The sequence below is a fragment of the Panthera pardus genome, unplaced genomic scaffold, assembly GCF_024362965.1.
Source record: "Panthera pardus isolate Hobbes unplaced genomic scaffold, ASM2436296v1 HiC_scaffold_10, whole genome shotgun sequence".
Lineage (NCBI taxonomy): Eukaryota > Metazoa > Chordata > Mammalia > Carnivora > Felidae > Panthera > Panthera pardus.
This window is the reverse complement of record NW_026526655.1, coordinates 82,085,625-82,109,025: the sequence shown is the minus strand read 5'-3', so window position 1 is coordinate 82,109,025 and position 23,401 is coordinate 82,085,625. Positions and strand designations below refer to the sequence as shown.

Genomic DNA, 23,401 nt, shown 5'->3' with positions numbered 1-23,401 from the left:
TTCTTAGGGGATGGTAATGAAGTAGATATGGATGATCTAGTATTTGTCTTTGATGGTTTAACTGCTGAGGCCAAGGTTTTAGAATCCTTCGCTCTTTCAAACACAGCATACAACATTTAGTTCTTAACAATTTGAAACAGAAATAAAGGAATCCTAATTTTAGTTCTGAAATCTGTTGAGTAGGTATTTCCTTCACTCTTCAGATAAAATTATTGCATACCTTTAGTGGACTATGATGAACAAATCTAGGAACTAAGCTGCTTATCCTTAGTGGATGGCTCTTTTTAAGTCACAGTAAATGTGTTCTCCACCTAAGTCCCCAGTACAGATTTCCCCTTCCTTCTCCAGACCCAAATGTAGCCGAAATTACTCTAAGTGGAACATGCTTTGTTCTTGCTAGAGCATGAGAAAGGTTAAGGTAAAATTGCTGCTTCTGGGAGCAGAGTAAAAGGTTAGCACATAAACATAGCTCCATTCAGCTGCCTATAATCCCTTTCTTAACTGTCTTAACTTTTCAGTGTGGTTCAAAATTCAAAATAATATTAAAAAGTAGTCACTGAGAATCTTGTTTCTACCCCTGTCCCCATCTTCTCCCACCACCAACCCATTCTGGTCAAGGCTATTATTAGTTTCTTGTGTAAACTTTCTTGTTTGTTTATACACATAAACATAACAACATAGATAGATATAGATACAGATATATTCTCACCTTTCTTACACAAATCGTAGTATAGTGGATATATTATTTTGTACTTTGCCTTCTTTGTTGACCAACTTAGCTTGGAGTTCTGGGTGGAGGGGTTATTTGTTGTTTGTTTGTTTGTTTGTTTGTTGTTAATATTCTTTATTCCTGTGTAGAGCTGCATGGTTTTCCATTGAAAGTATGTCATAGTTTATTTAATCAGCTCCTGGTGGAGGAACACTTGAGTTTTTTTCAATCTTTGGTGACATAAACACTGCTGCAGTGAAAACAAATATTACTGTTGTGTACATGTGTATGGTATCTGTAAGGATACATTTCTGAAGCAGGATTACTAGGTCAGAGAGTAAATACATTTAAAAAAAAAAATCTTTATAGGGCACCTGGGTGGCTCAGTTGGTTAAGCATCCGACTTCGGCCCAGGTCATAATCTCATGGTTTGTGAGTTCGAGCCCTGCATCGGGCTCTGTGCTGACAGCTCAGAGCCTGAAGCCTGCTTTGAATTCTGTGTCTCCCTCTCTCTCTCTGCCCCTTCCCTGCTCATACTCTGTCTCTCTCTGTCTCTCAAAAATAAATAAATGTTAAAAAAAAAATCTTTATTGTTTCAACCATCTCAGAGTAACAGAGTGGGAGCATTGGGGATGGGCCTGTTTAGAATTGTGTAGACAGGCCTGGATTGGTCTGGGCTTCATTGCTCCATTGCCATGTGGCTTTAGGCAAGTCACTTCCCCTCTCTTGGAGCCTCAATGTAGCCTTCTGCAAAAACTGGAGACTAGTCTCTGTCTTAATTGGGTAATTATAAAATCAGATGAGACAATGGATGAGAATTGTCAAAACATTGCCCACGTTTAAGGTGCTGTGATTATTAACCTGAAAATGGCCACAATCCTTATACTAGGTTGTACTAATATACTAGGTTTACTTGCTCTTTTAAAAAAGATTATCATACAGTAAAACTGATTTCTTTCTTTGGATGTACAGTTCTGTAAACTTTAACACATGCATAGATTTACGTAACCACCACCATATCCAGAATACAAAATAGTAAATGCATTTTTTTAAAGACTCATTTTTAAGTAATCTCTACACTCAACCTGGGGCTTGAACTCACAGTCCTGAGATCCGGAGATGCATAGTCCACCAACTGAGCCAGCTGGGCACCCCTAGTAAATGCATTTTTAATTTTAATAAATGTTGGTTAGTTACTCTCCACAAAGATTGTACACCCACACTGGACTCCCCCAAAACAATATATGAGTGACTTTTTCTCACAGCTTTGGCAAAAGATAGATTTTGATTGTCTATTTGCTGTGATTGTTTGTTGTTATAGCATTTCCCATGCAGAGACATAAGCATTGGACTAGAGCTGCAGCAGCTGTTTGGTCCTTCTTCCCTTGATTAAAGTTGCTTAAGCCTAAAGAAAAATAAATACTAAACAGAGGCCTCATATTTTAATCACATTTTAAAGCAGCTACTTTTCCCATCTGCTCCTGAAACAAATAGACAACTCCATTCACAGCATTCTGTCATTCTGATTAACTAAGGGATAACTGAAGGAAAACAAAACAAAACAAAAAAAGGAGTCTAGATTGTAGTTGTGTATCTTTGAGATTGTAACTATTCTTCACTAAATGTTCGTAAGTTTGGATGCACACATAGCTTCTCTTTTCTCTTCTGCATCCTACCCAATGTCAAAACATTTGGAAATGAAAGCACGGTTAAGATCTTACAACTTTGTATTTCCCTGTGTCAACTTACTGAAAGAAAGGATATTAATAAGATTGACAAGAGAAGATTGGGCTAAAGTATTGGAACCATTTTCTTCATTATAAGTGTAAATCAACTATATATAACCAAAATAGTATTACTTTATACCACGTTTGCAAAACCTCTTGCCTACAGGCCAGATTCAGCCAGCAGGCTTGTGTCATTTGTCATATAATCTTTCAAAATTTGGAAATTTTACAGTAAAATTCACATCTCTGACTTTGAATAATCAGAATATCTGGCCACAGGCATCCATATTATCACACAACTGTTAAATGGGGTGTGTACTCTAATTCACTACATTTTTATACATGGCCACTTGAGTCATTTTTTTTCTGCTTATTCTTCAGAATACTCTATACTTTAGTTAAAGTTTTAATTGCTTAAACATCAGCAAACACTTGGTTTTTATTACCAGTATTCTCAAGTTTCCATATAGTATATACCAATAATATTTCAGTTAAAAAAATGCAGTACTTGTTCTTAAAGTATTTGTTCTTACAAACATGAAATCTGACATTTTATTTAACGGTTGGACTACTTAACATAGGAATTTTTTTTCTCCTCTAAATAAATGAATATATTTTCCTGTCATCTTGGAAAACTATCATTGATTTTTATTACTTTCCAAATGATCCTTGCTTTTCATGTGATAGATTGATTATCCCATATCCATGTCATTTGACTTTTAATATATATCTTTAAAAAGCCTTACTTGCTGAGAAATGTTACGGCAAAGTTAATCAGAGTTATGATCATATTTCTTCTGGATTTCGATCCCTGAGCTGACGAGCTGACTTACCATATAACTTTTCATTGATTTTAATCTTCCAGACTTTACAGACCTCTGTTTATTTAGGTGAGCTTTAATTACTTGTTCACCCAATACCCTACATTCTGCATCGAAGTCTTTCATGGTATAAACAAAGATTGAAGATGATGGACACTGCTTTCTTTTTAACACTGTATTAGAACTATGGAATGCTTTGTTTATGAGCACATGAACTTAAGGTTCACATCTGTGTTAAAAAGGAATTCACTTAATCTGTTTGTATTTATTTTAAGAATCAAAATTCTTTTCATGACTGTCCTGTACTATTATTGTTGTTATCTAAGAATAATCAGTACCGGGACAAGGAATCTAAATGAAATAGAAACTAAAGATGTATAGTAAGTAGTGGGGGCATGGAACTAGAAAAGGAAGGTTTAGTAGGACTTTATTATGGAAAGTGTTAAACCAACAGCTATTTAAATACAGGTTATAATTTTATGTGTAGAAATAATAAAAATCACTAAAGAAAGAATGGCATTTTAATTTTTTTTTTGTTATTTGTAACACAGTTGATAACACAATATGACATCCTACCCTTAATGTTTAACTTTCTAGGATGCTGTTAAAGAGGATACTTCTTTGCAAAAATATTCAGGGTCTTTGTTTTTTCAATTTTCCCAAGGGTCTTTCCACTTTTTTATGTTCAAATTATTCCCCTTTGAAGCACCTATTGAGTCATGATCCTTGCTGATTTTCTCTGTTTCACTTTTTAACTGGTCTAAATAGCTTTATGTGCTATTTGAATAGTCTCAAATATCACTTTCACTGACCTCATGAAATCCTGCATTTTTCCTTGATACTGACTTTTGTCAATTTGCATTATATTATTTATAGCCATAAACAGAATCCTAAAAGAATAGATACATTTGCAATGTCCAATGATTTAGAAAAAAACAACTAACAAAACTTGTATCATAATAGGTAAGTGTTGAAGAGGGAAGAATATTTGAGTAGGGAACAATTAGTGGGTAATGTATGCATTAATCAGTATTTTATAATATGAGAACTTCTGTTGGGTGATGAATATTCAGATAATGGGAACTCTCTGTTTTGTCTTTAGTCTTTCAGATAAGGAACTGTGACTTTCTGGCAGATTCTGAAGCTTTTCAAGTTTAATGTAAAAGCTTCCCCATCTTACAAAAACTCATCAACTATTTCTTAAAAATACCACAGAAATGTGTTTGTGTATGGGTGTATGTGTGTGTGTAGACTTCAGACTTTGAATAAAAGCGAATTGATTTCTTCAAAGTAATAAGATGGAAATTCATTCACAGCATTGACTAAACTGGGCTGTCATTGTTGATAGTGATATTTATTTAACATGAACAATATTCTACTACCCAAGATATTTTTCTGTGTGATAGATAATAGACCAAAGAATGCAGTGCCAGTTAACTCACTATTACATTACAATAAATGCCCCAAGCACAAATCCATACAATGAAAAAGAAAGCCCTAATGACAGGATTAGATGAAGGACAGGTACATTTAACCACTCACTGCAGGGATGAATTTAGTACATTATTTCACAAGCTAATTTGTTAGAAGTGAGTCTTGAAGTAGAAATGAAAAGAAAAAAAAACAGTAATCTAGAAATGAGAGCTATTAATGCCCATATTAATGGTCAAATATTATAAACATTAATCATATATCAGAATTTTTAAAATTCTAACATTTATTGTTCAAAGACTTTAAATAATGTTAAGACAAAGACTTTTCTATAGAAAGGTTTCCTATATATACATACTAACTTCTGTAATTAGTAAATAAATCCATCCTAACTTGAGATGATTTCTGTCTCCTCTGAACTTCTAGAAGCTACATTTTCCATGTTGCTTTTTTGACAAATAATTTTGTACCAACCTTGAGACCTTCTGCTTTTTTTTGAAACTTATTTATTTAAAAAAAAATTTAATGTTTATTTATTTTTGAGAGAGAGAGAGAGAGAGAGAGAGAGAGAGAGAGAGAGAGAGAGAGAAAGTGCAGGCAGGGGAGGGGCAGAGAGAGAGGGAGACACAGAATCCGAAGCAGGCTCCAGGCTCTGAGCTGTCAGCATGGAGCCTGATGCAGGGCTTATACTCACAAACCATGAAATCATGACCTGAGCCAAAGTCAGACAGACACTTAACCGACTGAGCTGCCCAGGCTCCCCATGTGAAACTTATTTAAATCTCCTATTACTATTGAAGTATTTTTGTGCTTATACCTTTCCAACCAATCTATAAACTTCTTATAATCCATTGCATTCTCCCACTACTACTACAGTGCCTTGTAGATATGGCCAAAATATTTATTTGATCTGACTGATACAAATCCATTCTTTTCCAGAATGAAAATTAACTTGACTCCTATTTCATGTATGGTACATTAATCTCATAAAATATGCAAAACCTTTATAGCAAATATTAAATATCACCCTTATCACTAAACTTATAATTAGTTCTTCTTCCAATATAGGTTGTAAGTAGAATTTCAGATTCATGCTCTTAAGACATTTAAAGATGATAATGCTCCTGAAAATGAGATGATATGTTTATGAAGGTGTGTAGAAGCAGGTACAGTTTGCCCTTGAACAATATGGGTTTGAACTATATGGGTCCCCTTATATATGAATTGTTTTTGATAAATACAGCATAGTCCTGTAAATGTATTTTCTCTTATGATTTTCTTAATAACATTTTCTTTTCTCTAATTTACTTTGTTGTGAGAATTCAGCACATAATACATGTAACATAAAATTTATGCTAATCAACTGTTTATGTTATCTGTAAGGCCTCAGGTCAATAATAAGCTATTAGTAAAGTTTTTTGGGAGTCAAAAATTATACATGGATATTCGACTACACAGAGAGTTAGTGCCCATGACCCTCATGTTGTTCAAGGGTCAACTGTATTTTTTTATGCTGCTGGTAGATATAAATTGGTACAACTCTTGGAAAGCAATTAAGGTATATATGTATATCAGAGGCCTAGAGATATTATTATCCTTGACCAATTTCTAAAAATCTATTCTAAAGAAGTCTAGAAAAGCCCTATCCAAAGGAAACTTTGCAAGATTATTTATAATAATTAAATTTGGAAAGAACCTAAATGATAAACAATAGTGAATGATAGTGAGCAAATTATAGTGCTTATTATATTATAAAAAATGAGGTTGTTATACATAATGTTTGCAAAGTATCTGTTGAAACATGGGCTTTTTGGCTTAAAAATGCATGAAATTTAGGTATAGTAGTATTAGTGCTTTATAAGAAAAAAGCATAGGGGGAAAGTCTGGAAGAAGATATGCAAAAATAAACAGTTTAACAGTTGTGTTTGAGTGGTAGAACTATTTTCATTCTGACGCTTATTTGTATTCCCTAATCTTATAAAAATCATATTCAGTTGTTTATGAGTATCTGTTTGTTATAGCTCCATTTGGAAAGACTGTTTTCCCCCCTTTGAATTTCCTGAGCATTCTCATTGAAAATGACCATAAAAGATTTGGTTTTGGATTTTCAGTTTGATTCCATTGACCTGTATGTCTATCTTTATGCTAGTGCTATACTGTCTTAATTACCATAGCTTTGTGATGTTTGATATAAGGAGTCCTCCAACTTTGTCCTTGTTTTTCAAGATTGTTTGTCCTGGCTATTCTGGGGCCTTTAAATTCCCATAGAAGTATTAAGTTCAGTTTGTCAATTTCTACAAAGAAGCTAGCTGTGATTTTTTATAGATCGCATTTAATCTGAAGATCAACTTGGGGAATATTGCTCTTAATAATATTAAGGCTCATGTTCGTCCATAAACATGAAATGTATTTCCATTTATTTAAGTCTTGATTTTCTTCAAATCTTTTGTAGTTTTTAGAGTGTAAGTTTATACTTCTTTTGATAAATTCATTTCTAAATATTTTACTCCTTTGATACAATTTTAAATGGAATTGTTTCTTAACTTTATTTCATATTGTTCATTGTTAATATAGAGAAAATTTTTTTAAATTTTTTTTTTAACGTTTATTTATTTTTGAGACAGAGAGAGACAGAGCATGAACAGGGGAGGGTCAGAGAGAGAGGGAGACACAGAATCTGAAATGGGCTCCGGGCTCTGAGCTGTCAGCACAGAGCCCGATGCAGGGCTCGAACTCACAGACCGTGAGATCATGACCTGAGCCGAAGTCAGCCGCTCAACCGACTGAGCCACCCAGGTGCCCCGTGACCGGTTTTTCATATTAATCTTGTGTCCTGCAACTTTGCCAAACTCTTTTATAAATTATTATAGTTTTAGAGAATTCCTTTAGATTTTCTATATACAAGATCATATCATCTGAAATAGAGATAGTCTTACTTATGCCCAATCTAGATGCCTTATATTTCATTTTCTTGCCTAATTTCCCTGGCTAGAACCTCTAGTACAATGTTGGATAGAAGTGATGAGAGTGGACATCCTTTGTCTTTTTCCTAATCTAGGAAGAAAGCACTCAGTCTTACACTGTTAATTATGATATGAGCTATGGATTATTAATACATGTTTTTTATTGTTTGAGGAAGTTCCCTTTTAGTTCTAATTTGTACAGTGTTTTTATCAAGAGGTGTTGGATTTTGTCAAGTGTTTATTCTGTGTCTGTTGAGATAATGACATGGGCTTTGTCTAATTCTACTGTTATGGTGTATTAAATTAATTGATTTTAGATGTTAATTCCTGGGATAAATTCCACATAGTCATGGTGTATGGTCCTTTTTATATGTTGCTGGGTTTGGTTTGCTGCTACTTAATTGATGATGTTTAAGCCTATATTCATAAGAGATACTGATCTGTAGTTTTCTTCTGATGTCCGTCTAGCTTTTGTATCAAAGTAATAATGGTTTCATAATGAGTTGAGAAATGCTCTCTCCTCTTCTATTTTTTGAAAGAATTTGTGAACAATTGGTATTAATTGTTCTTTAAATGTTTGACAGAAATCACCAGTGAAGCCACCTGGGCTCACAGCAAATTGAAGAGAAAATACAGAGATTTCTCACATACCTCCTGCTCCTTATACATGCATAGCCTCCCCCATTATCAACATCCCCCACCATAATTGCACATTTGTTATAAATGATGAACTTATATTGATGCATCGTGAGAAGTTTTTAAATTATTAATTCACTCTCTTTACTTGTAGATCTATTCAGATTTTCTATTTCTTCCTGAGTCAGTTTATTTTATTTCTCCTTGAATAGTTTATGTCATTGTATTGGCTTTGCTTCTTTGAACATATTTATACTGGCTCCCTTGAAGCCTTTGTTAGGTCTGACATCTGGACTTTCTCACTAATTAGTTTTTGTTCATTTTTTCCCCCCTGTGTTTGGGTCAGTTTTTTGCGTGTCTTATAATTTTTTGTTGTTGTTGAAACCTTGACATTTTCAATAACATATTATATCAACTCTAGATACAGATCCTCTTTCCCAGGACTTTTTGTTGTTGCTGGCTTATTTATTCGTTTAATTACTTAGCTAGACTATTTTAGTGAAGTCTGTTTCCCCCACTGTGTCAGCTGCTGATAATACTCCTCAAAGGGTTCAGACTTGCACACGCACATGGTCACCATGTAATGATAGTATTTATAACAGAGCTCTTTTGACTATCTCTTTTCCTTGATCTCTCTTATGCTGTCTGCCTCTATTGGTATCTCACACATCTGTTTAGCTTCACTGATTGCCAGTGGAATACGGTACTGTTTTTGATAAGGCTTAGGGACACAAATTACTCCACACTCTGATCCAATTAAATTCTGGTCCCTTTGCTAGAGTAGTTTGAGGCCTTTCTTTGAAGTTTATTCCTACCAAGGAGGGACTATTCTAAGCTGTCTCTAGCCTTGGTTTTCTCTGGTAAAAACACCATTTTCCTAGCGTGTTAACTGGTTGGTAACTGATAAATCCAGTCATTTCCAATTCTTCACTGATGTGGCCTGCCTTCGCTGATGTGGCCTTGTTTCTTGTGTGGAATTACTAGCCTCCTCTTACTTGCTTACTTGTATCTAGAGCACCCTTAATCTTAAACTTTTCTACACTATTCTAAATAAAATGACTTGTTTTGGAGAGAACTTTAGAGTTCTCTGTTTTCAAGGCCTGCATCTGTCCCTGGGCTAAATCTCTGAGTCACTGCTCCAAAGTGAAGGGCAGGGACAGTGTCCCACTTTTCTTGGAGTGACACCCTTGTTTTATGAGTGGGACAATTGGTGGAACAGTAACCTCTGATATTCTTTGTTTGCCCCTCCTGGTGTGGAACGTCTATGGGACAAGGCTGATTGGGGCCACATTGTTCTCAGCCTTCCTCACCTGGAGTAAAACTTTTCTGTAAGTAAGGGCTGATTACAATTGCAAAATGTTTCTGCATTTGGTTTTACCCCTAGGGCAATTTCCAGAACTTTTAAATAGTTGTGCTTTATAATTTTTGCCAGTTATGATTGTTTCACTGGTAAGCTCCTTACTCCTCCTCCGTTCTCAAGTGGATCTGGGACATTTACTTTTGGATGGGATCCCATCAACCATTCTGTTCTTCTCAGAAGGATCTTTGTTACTGCATGATTTATTGTTTATCAGTCTATTGGTTTTAGCTCTAGAAATCAGCATCATCATGCCACAAACGACTTTGTACACTACATGGCAAAGAATCACAGCACCCCCAAATATCACAATACATGTTTAGACTTGAAGTCAACATGTGTGAATAGGTGCAACCTGTTCAAATACCTGTTCATATAGATGGTACTTTGTAGGTCATCTGCAAGAAAAAGGAATAAGCACTTCTGGATCACAGCCAGTCTTGGCTTTTATCACTTATTGCCTCTATCCAGCAGGGATAGGGAAATTTTCCCCTTTCTCTGATGGAAGACTATCCCCCAGTTAACCCAAACTGCACGAGTTCAGGCTGGTCTCTCTTTCATTCTCTTCCCAGAGCTTCCCTGGCAAAAGGCTGTCAGTCCTCTGTTTAAAGAACTTTGTCTAAAGTTCAGAACTTATTTAAGAGTTCTAATATTAAATTTTAAGAGCTTAATTCATCATCTTTCCTGTTTGGCCACTATTTACCTTTCTTGCCTCATCTCTGATCTGCCTGTGTTCTACTCATACTGGGCCAACAACTCACTACTTTCTCCAAACATACCATTTATTTCACATGCCCATGCTTTTGATATCAGAAATGCTTAACCAACCGATTGCAACAGTCTTCTGATAATTATGTGAGATACCAGGACCTCACTTCACTCCTATGGAATCAGAATTTTTATGTGTAATAATTTATTCAAAAGCTTCTCAGTTGATTCTAAAGCTACTTAAAGCCCATTGCTATTATCTTCTCTTTCCCTGCAGTATCCCCCCTAACACTTGCTTTTACTTTGTCTGATAAAATCTTGCTCAACAAAAGCCAAAAAAGAGAGACAAGAGAGAGAGAGTGAGCGAGAGAGACCCAACTATAATACGACCTGCTCAAGGCACCTGGTGGCTAAATCAGTTAAGCATCAGACTTTGGTTCTGGCTCAGATCAGGATCTCAGAGTTACATGAGTTCAGCCCTGTGTTGGGCTCCATGCTGACAACATGGAGCCTGCTTGGGATTATCTATCTCTCTCCCTCTGTTCCCCTTCCCCGCTTGTGCTGTCTCTTGTCTCTCTCAAAATAAATAAATTTATTTAAAAAGAATTTTAAATAAATAAATAAATAAAATACGACCTTCTCTGAAAAGTTTTCCTCAATTCTATCTCCATTTTTAATCTAGTGGATATTTGTTGTTCTTCTTGGTTAATTAGTATCAGATCCTTCTTTCTGTGTTTAGGGGGTCCCTTACCTTCTGACTTAAAGATAGTTCCTACCTCAGAGGCTCAAAATGCCAACTGCTTACTTTCCCAGCCTGCCTCACACATTGAGTATGAGTTCATAAACAAGACTCTGCCAATTAGGCATATACACCTCAATCTTTGAAGCAAAAACTAGAGACATGAGAAAACAGGTCATAGACTTGACTTCTAAAGAAGGTAGTAGTAGCAATGGGCAGCAACTTCCAGTTTCCAAAAATAGAGAAGTTGTTCTAGAGGTAGCATCTAGTTTGAAGCTTCCAAGCAGGAGCATTGCACATTGCAGCCTCTTTTCATGGCTGGTGGCCTCCAAAGCTGATTCTACAGCTTCCTGGAGAATTCTGTGAGATGCTTCCTATCTTTTAATAAATTTATTTTCTGCTGAAATTAAACCACATTGGTTTCTATCACTGGCAACTAAGATATAGAGACACCTAATAAAGCAGTCACCTTTCTATAGCCCTCATAGCACTTCATTCACAGGCCAAATAAGAATAAATCATAGTGTCTTATTGTTAATTGCCAGTAGAATATGGATTAACTCTGTCAAAAGGCAAGGAAAGGACATTCTAGGCAGAAGGCATAGTAGGAAGCCATGTGACTGGAAGGAACATAGAGAATACCAGGAACCGAAGGGACCCTGCGCCTAAAAGATAAAAGTGAACTAATTGATGAAAGGTGTCAGTGAATAGAAAGCTGTTAGAGGAATTAAATAATGGGATCACAGTACCTCTACAAGACCATTTGAAGACATTTTTATTTTTAATAAGCTCAATAACAATGTAAAGGTAGTGAGGGTTTTTAAATGGCAGATGTAATGCTCAGATTTCTGTTTTGAAAGAAATTACTCTGTAGCATGAATAAAATATTGGAGGTGGGGAAATGCTGGTGATTTTACTTGGATTTGAGTTCTGCTTATAATATTTAGAGGTCTATATTGTTCCAAGCTGATCACTGCCTTCTGGCCATGTCCTCCTACTCATCCTAAAATTTTCCTTTTGGAGCAATCCAAAGTGAAGATGTTCCCTCTGTCATTATGCAGCCCTTGAACCTTTGACGCTAAGATGCTGAACAGGCTAGGGCAATATTTTATCCATGTTTCTTACTGTTATTAGTAACTTTTGCTAATGAAGAGACTCTAATTTTTATCAAGTCCATTTAATTTCATACAGATATATAACTTAGATTGGATTCTTTTGATATCTAGGTATTAAAGCAGTTCTGGGTTTGTTTGCTTGTTTGAAAAGTTAGAGTAGCTTCCATCTTTTTCTTTTAAAACTAAAAACGAAAAGTAAAAAAAGGATATACCACACTATGTTAATAATGTCTCTTTATAGTATATCATTTTATATATCATCATTATATTATTGTCTTTATTTCAAGAGCCATTCAAAACTAAAATTAAATTTGAAGATATTATTTGTATGTTAAATTGGTCTCAGAGAGTCAAATAATGATTACAGATGGCCGGAATGCAGGTAATCAGCCAAATAATTAGAGCTGCTACTGATTTTAATAAATATGACCTTCTGAATTTGAGTAAATCCCCCAAATGATTACAAAAGGTATTCAGTGGTAAATCAAACAAACAATTTGGTTTTTCATTCATTGGTATAGGCAGAGGACTTTAATTTCTGAAGAATAAGTTTACCCTTCCAGAAAACCTTTCTAAGCATACTTTAAAAAGCAGTATTCCAAACAAAGGCAACACTTGTGGTGGTTAATTATGAACAGTTGGTAGAGAGAAGTCTGTAAGGCCACCCATCAGACCAGCCTGCTCACCACAACAGCACAGCAGGAGCAGGGAAAAGAATCAAATGTTCAAGGCAAAGACAAGAGTTTTCAAAGTTCCAGACTGTTACTTTTTATGAGTGGTTTTGTTGGCTTTTGTTGACCTTATTTGTCCACATTGTCTCTTGGTTGTTTTAACTAACAAAGAAAAGTGTAGAATTTGATTAAGAAAAATAAAAGTGTATATTCCTCATCCAAAGCGCATTTAAGGGATATTAAGTTGGACTGTATGAAATTGTCATTTCTGCTAGTCAAAATTGATTTAATATGGGTAATTTCATGTGATTCTGCCTAATAAAACCTATCAATGTGCTGTGGCATACCATAACATGCAGGATATCATCGAGTTTGCCCATTCTGAGTACATTTAAATACATTTTTTCTCCATTTTTTGTTATCAACAATTAATTTTAACAGAAAACATTTACTTCTTCAAACAATTATACTCTTACCAGGTGCCAGAAACATTTGCTATGGACATTTAAAAAAGAAATTATCAAACTCAAAAGAGACTTTTTTAATTCTAAGAAAGGGCAAGAGGGTAGAAATGTACTGGTGAACTGACCCAATCTATAACGTTTTTAATGCCCTCATCAATCTCTTGGTTGATATTCTAGAATCCAGGGATTTTCCAGAACCATCACAGAATCAGAGAATGTATACTTATACCTATAGATCTCCCTAATTCCCGGAAACTTAAAATCTCAGGAAGATGAAGGTCACTATAAATAATTTTGAAGACAGTAATAATAGTAAGTATAGCAGGTAACACTTAGTGTTTACTGAGGCAGGTACTATTTTAAGTGCTTTATATATATTAACTCATTTAATCTTCACAGCAATCTAGTGAAGTAGCTAATAGTAAGTATCATTACCCCCATTATACAAATGACGAACTAGAGGTACAAAACAGTTAAATAATTTGTACAAAGTCACACAAGTCAGTGCCTGAGTCAAAATTTAAACTTAAGCATTCTGGTGTCAGAGTTGCTACTTAACCAACAGTAGACTGCCTGGCAACATAAGGGAGGTCTAGTATCCCTGAATAAGTTTTAATACTTACAGGAGTTGCAATATTGGTTAAAATACTAAGTTCTTGGGGCGCCTGGGTGGCTCAGTCGGTTAAGCGGCCAACTTCGGCTCAGGTCGTGATCTCGCAGTCCATGAGTTCGAGCCCCGCATCGGGCTCTGTGCTGACAGCTCAGAGCCTGGAGCCTGTTTCAGATTCTGTGTCTCCCTCTCTCTGACCCTCCCCCGTTCATGCTCTGTCTCTCTCTGTCTCAAAAATAAATAAACGTTAAAAAAAATTAAAAAAAAATACTAAGTTCTTTCATGGAGTTTGCTGTGCCTCTTTCCATTCTGATAGCTGCCATTCTGGATGGACTATTACAGTAGTTCTCTAGCTAGGGTACAGATTTCTAATGTTCTCCCATCCTAGGCCAGATGACATCCTAATGCTAGATTAATACAAATAAATCATCACTTCTGTGCTGTTACTACCTTGCTCAAATCCCTTTCATGACTTTCTTTACATTTCCACTGCCAGGAAAGGATGTAAACATCATACACCAGGATCTGGTAGCACAGCTGAAACCCCCTCACCATAAGCTCAACATTTCTTTGAAGTTTTGTGTTTTATCTTAAAAAGTCACACAAATTTTGCACCCCACTCTATAATACATCTGTTCAGGTTGTTTTGTTTTGTTTTGTTTTGTTTTGTTTTGTTTTGTTTTGTTTTAAATGTTTATTATATGGGGGGCTCCTGGGTGTCTCAGTTGACCATTCTGACTTCGTCTTAGGTCACTGATCTCACAGTTCACAAGTTCGAGCCCCGTGTCAGGCTCTGTGCTGACAGCTTGGAGCCTGGAGCCTGCTTTGGATTCTGTGTCTCCCTGTCTCTCTCCCCCTCCCCCAAATTGCTCTCTCTCTCTCTCAAAAATAATAAACATTAAAAGAGAGAGAGAGAGTGCATGAGTAGAGGACAGGCAGAGAGAAAGGGAGACAGAGGATCTGAAGTGGGCTCTGTGCTGACAGCAGAGAGCTCCATGCAGGACTCAAACTCACAAACAGTGAGATCATTACCTGAGTCAAAGTCAGGTGCTTAACCAAATGAGCCACCCAGACACCCCCCATCTATTTGGTTTAATATAAAAATAATGTTTAAAATTAGATATCATTTAAATTACTTAATTCTAAATTTTCAAATAAAATTGATGAGTCAGAAAGATGCTTCATGTGTATTCTGGGCTTTCTCTTGTCACATAAAGTATACATACTCCTATTTGAAGAGCCCAGGTATACAGAATAGATTTTGGGTATCTTCACTACATATTTAAGACCCAGTTACTTGGCCCCATCCCAACCTTCCCATCTTATAACTTGCTATTTCCCTGCATTAATCTCTGATAAATCCATCCACCTACCCATCCACAGTTATTTACCACATACCCTCTTTGTACCAAGCAGTGTGTTCTAAAGATATCTTGCACTGATACTACCTATATATCTTGGATTTTGTCCTTTCTCCCTGCTTACAATTCCATCTCATCTCATTTCTGTTAAAGTGCTAGTCCTTCAAGACCTAATTCAAATAGCTTTTCCTGGCTGTCCCAGTCAAGACTTTGAATTCCTGTAACACTTACTTAATGTTTGTGATAGAAAATGTTATGTATTTTGTGTTTTTTTTAATTTTTTAATGTTTATTTATTTCTGAAAGAGAGAGAGAGAGAGACAGAGTGAAAGCTGGGGAGGGGCAGAGAGAAGGAGACAGAGAATCTGAAGCAGGCTCCAAGCTCCGAGCTGTCAGCACAGAGCCAGACTTGGGGCTCGAACTCACGAACTGTGAGATCATGACCTGAACCAAAGTCAGACCCATTAACCGACTGAGCCACCCAGGTGCCCCTGTATTTTGTATTTGTATGACTAGATATTACATGTAATTTTTTTAAGTTTATTTGTTTATTTTGAAAGAGCGGGGGGAGGAGCAGAGAGAGAGAGAGGGAGAGAGAGAATCCCAAGCAGGCTCCACACTGTCAGCACAGAGCCTGCTGCGGGACTGGATCTCACAAACCATGAGATCATGACCTGAGCCAAAATCAAGAGTTGTATGCTTAACTGACTGAGCCACTTGGGCGCCCCTTATGCATAAATTTTTTAAGTAAGAATTCAATACACAGAGAAGTGGGAAAAAAAAGGACATTTCAGGCAATGGACCTGGTATGCACAAAGACACAGGAATATGAAGTAGCACAAGGCATTCTAGTAAATGCTAGGTTGTTTAGAATAGCTGGAATGTAGAATATACACTGGTAATGTGAAAAAAATAGGAACCAGATCATGAAGGGATATATGACAATTTCTAAGAAACATACATCCCACCTACCCCAGGTCCCACTGAATTAATGGCAAACCATCAAAAAATTCAAACAGAGGATGATTTACTGTATTAGTCATAATTAACTTTGATGTAAATTTTGTAGTTTTTAATATTTTTCATTTACTTGGATCTTATTTTTATTTTACATATATGTAAAATTATGATCATATCTTTATTCAGTCTTTTCTTCTTAACCCAGCATATTATCTTTCTTGTATTCAATGCATACGCATATACAGAGACAGGAATTTTGTTCATTGCTTTAAAACATGGGATCTCTCTCACACATATACACACACACACAGCCTTGTATCTTGCATTTCTTACTCTATAATACCTTGTAGAAACAGCTCTAGTTTTCTTAAAGTTTATTTATTTTATTTTGAGAGACAGTGGGAGAGAGAGCACACAAGCAGGGAAGAGGGGCAGAGAGAGAGAGAGAGAGAGAGAGAGAGAGAAAATCCCAAGCAGGCTCCATGCCATCAGCACAGAGCCTGTCCATGAAATCATGACTTGAGCTGAAATCAAGAGTCAAAATGCCTACCTGACTGAGCCATCCAGGTTCCCCTCTATTTTTTAAAAATTTCTTTATGTTTATTTATTTTTGAGACAGAGAGAGATAGAGCATGAGCGGAGGAGGTGCAGAGAGAGGGAGACACAGAATCTGAAGCAGGCTCTAGGCTTCTAGCTGTCAGCATAGAGCCCAACAAGGGGCTCAAACTCACGAGCCATGAGATCTTGACTTGAGCCAAAGTCGGACACTTAACCAACTGAGCCACCCAGGTGCCCCTCCCCTGTAATATTTTTAATGACTGCAATATATTATATAGTATGGATATACCAGAATTTATTCAACTATTCCTCTGTTTATTGACATTCACCTTGTTTCCAGTTTCTTGATATTTTTGAGGTATTATATCTAAGTCAACCTTATGTTTATTTCACTAATTTTCACTGTAGTCTTGATCAATCTGTCATGAAATATTAAATATTTCAGGTAGGTTTAGGTATATAAGACAAGTATAAACATGTTGATAATCTTATTTATCATGATCCTGTCTCATATCCTCTGTTACTACCAAATTAGTGGATATTTAGGAGTTATTCCCATTAGTAATATAGCATCAAGAGGCTTGAAACAGACTGATCTGATGACTCAGATTTTGAGTTTAAGTATAGTGAAAACTTACATATTAAACATAGGGAAATTACAATAATGTTTTCCAAACTGGGATGTTAATGGGAATTTCAAAAGGATTCCATGATCAAATTATTTGGGAAAATACGCTAGATTGAACTGGGCTCTGCAAACCCAGAAGTGTATTACACTTCTCTGAGTGTATTATCCCTAAAATACCGTTTGGTAAATAGTGCTCTACATTATTCTAAAACAGTATAGACAGTTGAATTGTGTTCGGTCATGTGACAGATTCCCAAAGGCCATTTTCATGGCACCTGTATCGGTCCCCCAGTTGTACAGGTGTGGAAAAACAAACCCACTCAGATCACTACTGACTTGTCTAGGTGTTTCTCCTCCTACACCTCTCCATACCTCTAATGCATCTGTTAATAAACCACAAAAGCTTACAATTCCAGTTACACTAGATTATGAAGTTTTAAAGCATACCCAGTACTTTTTTACTTTCATGCTTTTGCAAACCTTTCCTGTTCCATCCATCTATATCTTCTCTTTCTTCTTCTATTTCTATTGAGATCTCAATTTTCTTTGAAGCTGTCTTTTTGAAGCTTTCCCCAAGCTCTCCAGTGAAAATTAAACCATTCTTTGTTCAGTTTTCTCATACCAGTTTGCATCTTTTAGATGTACACTTAACTTCCTGCCTTATGATTCATACAGTTGTTGTGCATGTTTCACATTATATTAGACATTATGCTACTCTAGTCCTTACTGTGAAGGAGCTCATAGGCTAGCTGAGGAGGCAGACATATAAACAAATTTACACAATTTAATGTGATATGTATTTATAAAGGTACACAAAGGTAGTGGTGATACGATACACATGAGAAAATAAGCACTAAAATGTTTAAATTAACTTATACAATTAAGATTATAACTTCATTTAGAATAGTCCAATCTAGGGGCGCCTGGGTGGCTCAGTCGGTTGAGTGGCAGACTTCGGCTCAGGTCATGATCTCGCAGTCCGTGAGTTCGAGCCCCGCATCGGGCTGTGTGCTGACAGCTCAGAGCCTGGAGCCTGTTTCAGATTCTGTGTCTCCCTCTTTCTCACCCTCCCCTGTTCATGCTCTGTCTCTCTCGGTCTCAAAAATAAATAAACGTTAAAAAAATTAAAAAAAAAACAACGAATAGTCCAATCTAGAATGAAGTGAAGTAGAATGTTTTAGTGGTTATTGTATATAACTTCCTCTTCTGTTAGCTTATAAGTGCCTTGAGGACCTGGCTTTGTATTATTTATTTATTTCCTATTGTACCTAGCACTACTATAGGTATGTAGAATATACTCAATAAATGCTTGTTAAATTGAATTAATTTCCAGGAGTTACTGATTTTAGAAAAACTTAATTGCACAGTCTACAACTTAATATATTATGTCTGCATATTCAGACTGCTATTTGATTCCTAATTTAAGATGTTAATTGTAGGGAAAGTGACAAACACAAAATTTTTAAATCTGCATTATTATTTGACTCTTTCTCAGTAGAACTTTTGAGAGACTTATTGTAGACTTACACTGTAGACTCATTCCATAAGCACTGCCTTTGCACAAAATATTTATGGAATTGCTTTTGTTCTGTGACACACTATTTTGAATCTACACACTAATTTCATCTGAATTCTGAAACCAACTAAATGTCATCTCAAACTAAGTTTAGTGGGTCAAAAGTTATGTATGCCTTTTTTGGATCAAAAACAACAAGAGATCTTGTGTGGTGCAAAAGCTAATTGTAAAGGCAATTAACAAAATATAAATTCCAAAAATACTTCAAACAATTCCAGCATTTCTGGGGTTGGTTTATAACTTCCCAAAATAACCATTTTGAAAGACAAAACTGATTTAAAGTATACATATTAAAATACCAGACTCTTCATAGGCCCAGTTAGTAACTCTGGTTTATTAAGAAGAGTTACTGGAATTTATTAGGAAGAAAACTGGAATTGAAGCATTTTATTGTTTTCTGACTAATAATCAATCTAATACTATTTTGAATTGTTATGAAACTTTTACCTGCAAAACTGATATCATAACTTATTTTCAACTAGAGAATATCATTCTTTTTTTCATCATTTTATTTCTGTAAAAAATGTGATTATAGCTCAGTTTTTCATTTTTTTAAGATATTTTTCATCATAAGAAAATGTTTACATTCATGAAACATTTCATGAAATCATTATATTCATTCTTTTCATCAGGTAGTGATAATGAAAGGTGAGACCAAAAATCATCCTCATTACCTGATTAGCTGATCCTTTACCTGAAGGAGCCTAATCTGGAAATAAGACCATGGACATGTCGGATGGAGCAAATACTTTAAAACAGCATTTATTTCAGCTGCACTTACTCAGTTTCTGAGAAATGAAATAGGAATTGAGCTACAATTTACTATTGCTTTAGCCAGAAAGAAAAGAATTGCCAGTCACATTAATCCTATAGACATGAAGAGATAGATCTATTTAAGCAAACAAATACCTTTTCAAAGCCTTTGAACTCATTTGAAATATCCATTTACTTCCAATTTTTTCCTCTGACTTCAAAGTATTTTATTTTACATTTTATAAAGTCAGCTTTTATAGGAAGCAGTTACCATTTTTCAGTTTCCCTTTAATTAGCATCTTATTTATAAATAATAAAACAATTGTAAAATACTCCAGACTTGACTAATTAATTGTCTGATAAAATTCACTTGTAAGTAACTAGTAGAAAATACATAGTTTCTAAAAGATTCAAACAGGTTTATGGAGCATACAACCATAAATATCAAAGGGTAAAATAGAGATTGGGGGATACTAGCCTAACATTTTAAGTTTGATGAGTAAGGATGCCACCTGAGCTGCTGTCACATGCATGACCTACAGTGATTTGAACAACTGCATATTCATATGTTTTTATACAAAACATATATTCACAAATAATATCTAACATGTCCAGATTTTAAATAGGCTACTTTGGTTTTTGTGAAAATCTTTTGTAAGACCATTGCAAGATATAGTTCGCTTTTTGAAGGAGTTGGGCTTTGTTATTAACAATTATAATAGTAACAACATTTGCATATTGCTTTATGTTTACCAAATTTTTAATTCATTTATTGTCTCAGTTGATCTTAGAAGTAGTGGAGATAATGGTTATAAGGTAGATAGGAGTTAAGATTCATTTGGTTGCAGTGAAGAACATTCTCCCTCTCTGCCCTACCTCTCCTACCCCTCCCTACCCTTCCTACAGCACAGACACACACACTGGCTTAGACTAAAAAAGGATATTTTGGTCCATAGCATGGAATGGTCTTCAGATAGGCTAATTTGGAGCTGACCTGGCTCCACTGTCAGCTCCACACTTGATGACACTGGCAGTTTTTAGTGTCACTGGTCCTGATTTGGTTAAGTGCTCATCCTTGAACACATAACTGTGGACTGTGGACAGTGGGATAGGGTAGTATGCTGAGTTACTTTGGCAGTAAGACCCTCCTCTAGAGCTGGGAAATGGATAAGTTGTCCAAAGGAAAATCAGTATACAGTTACCAGAAGTAGCAGAAAAGTGTAGTAGGGAGGCAAACATCAAATGTCCATTCCAGCAGGTATCATCTCCACTTTACAGATGAGAAAATGAATACTCTGAAAGGTTAAATGACCTACCCAAACTTAGGTCTTCTGGTTACAAACCCTGTTCCTGGATGCCATTTATTTTTATAAAATAAATAAATAAATAAAATAAAGCAGTAATGGATTTAAAAAAAGGGAGAGACGTGATTCCAAGTATGACATTTATTTCTAGTTATGTTTCAAAGTATACCAGTCATGATTAATTTTAAGGTAACAATTGAGTCTGATCTCTGTGGGGTGGTTGAACAACATGTTTATGGGGAATAAATTGCTCCAAGTTCTATGGAAGGGCGTGGAAGGAAGTACAGCGGATATGATTCTGACAATAAAGAATTAAGAATTTGGAATTACAATTAAAATAGCAATTATTTATTAACCATTTATTATGTCTCAGGCAGTGTGCTAAAGACTGTTCCTGTATCAATTAGCAATCACAACATTACTGTGAAATAAGGGTTTTACAGATAAAGAATCATAAGCAAAAAGAGGTCCAAGATTATATACTAAAAAGAGGTAGAACCTCTAAAGTCTAGAAGCCTCTACAAAAACAGTGCGTGTTTTTGTTTTTCATTGTTACCAATTAAAGTAGCAATGTTTAAATACCTGCCAAGTACTTGCTGGCTGCCATAGCAGGTGTTTGTCTGGTGCAACACTTTTTTTCTAAAAACTTGCCCTATACGATTGTATAATACAACAATTCATATGCAATGACACTTAAGAATTTATAAATGCCTGGGGCTCCTGGGTGGCTCAGAAAGCTAAACATCTGAGTCTTGATTATGGCTCAAGTCGTGATCTCACAATCCAAGAGATCGAGCCCTGCGTTGGACTCTGCACTGACAGTGCGAAGCCTGCTTGGAATTCTCTCTCTCTCTCTCTCTCTCTCTCTCTCTCTGCCCCTCCCCTCTCTCAAAAAAAATAAATACTTTAAAAAAAAGAATTTATAAACACCTATTAAGTTTCACAGATCATTGTTAATGGTAATCTTATGCTATTTTTTGTTTTGTTTTGTATTTATAAAAATTACACATGGACATAGTTTAAAAAGTCACGGAGTCCTATGAAACTTAAAAACAAAAACAAAACAAAAACAAAACAGAGGCAGTCCCCTGCTCTGCAATTCCTTCCACCAATTTTCTGATTCCCAGAAGCAGTCATTTTCAGTTTATTTTTAGCTGTTTCTTTTTATATTTATGAAAAAGAACATTCTAAATAATATGATTAGTCTCTGTCTTCTCTGCACCGGGAGCAACTCTCCTGCCACAGTCCCTCATCCCCTGAAAATGTACGCCTGTGCAAAGTTCGTCTCTGCCCCCTTCTTGGTCAGGAGCACCTCTCAGCTGTCGAGCCTATCACTGTCTGCAGTGGCACTAAAACCACCAGAGACACTGACAGATGAGAGCCTCAACAGCTGGGCAGCCCCACGTCCCCTGACCTCACTTATTCCTAGCCACAGTTTCCAAACTAGCGCTGTTTCAAAGCACATCGACACAGCAGCCAAGTTCATTGGGGCTGGGGCTGCCACAGTTGGGGTGGCTGGTTCTGGGGCTGGAATTGGGACTGTGTTTGGGAGCCTTATCATTGGTTATGCCAGTTCTGAAGGCTGAAAGTCCAAGATCAACGTGTCAACAGAGTTGGTTACTGGGGTATAATTGAAGACTGAGAAAGAATCTCTGAAGACTGAAGACTGTGAGAAAGAATCTGTTCCATGCCTCTCCCTTAGCTTCCAGTGATTTGTTGGTAATCTTTAGCATTCCTTGACCTGTAGATCTGTGCCTTCATGTTCAAATGGCATTATCTCTGCATGCATGTCTATGACCAAATTTTTTCTTTCTATAAGGATACCAGTTGTTGGATTAGGGGCTTATCCTACTCCACTATGACCTTATCTTAACTAATTACAACTGCAATGACTATTTCCAAATGAGGTCACATCTGAGTTACTAGGGTTAGGACTTCAACATATGAATTGGAGATGGAGGGGAGACACGATTCAACTTGTAATAGATGGAAATTTGCTATGTCAAGATTTTAATTTGGGGGAGTGCCTATGTGGCTCATTTGGTTAAGTGTCTGACTCTTGGTTTCAGCTGATTTCATGATTTCATGGTTTGTGAGATCAAACCCTGAACTGGGCTCTGTGCTGACATCACACAGCCTGCTTGAGATTCTCTCTCTCTCTCTCTCTCTCTCTCTCTCTCTCTCTCTCTCTCACACACACACACACACACACACACACAAAATAAATAAACTTAAATATTAAAAAGATTTGAATTTGGGTCTGCTTCCAAAGCCATTTGTTCTTCTACTATACTTTGCTGCTTCCTTAAAA

General features: G+C 36.0%; 2 protein-coding genes across 5 annotated transcripts in view; both read left to right on the top strand.

The window, feature by feature from the left end:
- The window catches only part of MBD5 (methyl-CpG binding domain protein 5), a 445,631-nt gene that overhangs the window by 271,859 nt on the left and 150,371 nt on the right, over positions 1-23,401 (top strand). The gene's annotated exons all lie outside the window — the stretch shown is intronic.
- LOC109270785 (ATP synthase F(0) complex subunit C2, mitochondrial-like) lies at positions 22,272-22,691 on the top strand. The gene has a single exon (XM_053909016.1). It carries the CDS (start codon positions 22,287-22,289, stop codon positions 22,674-22,676), a length of 390 nt encoding a protein of 129 aa, XP_053764991.1. The 5' UTR covers positions 22,272-22,286; the 3' UTR covers positions 22,677-22,691.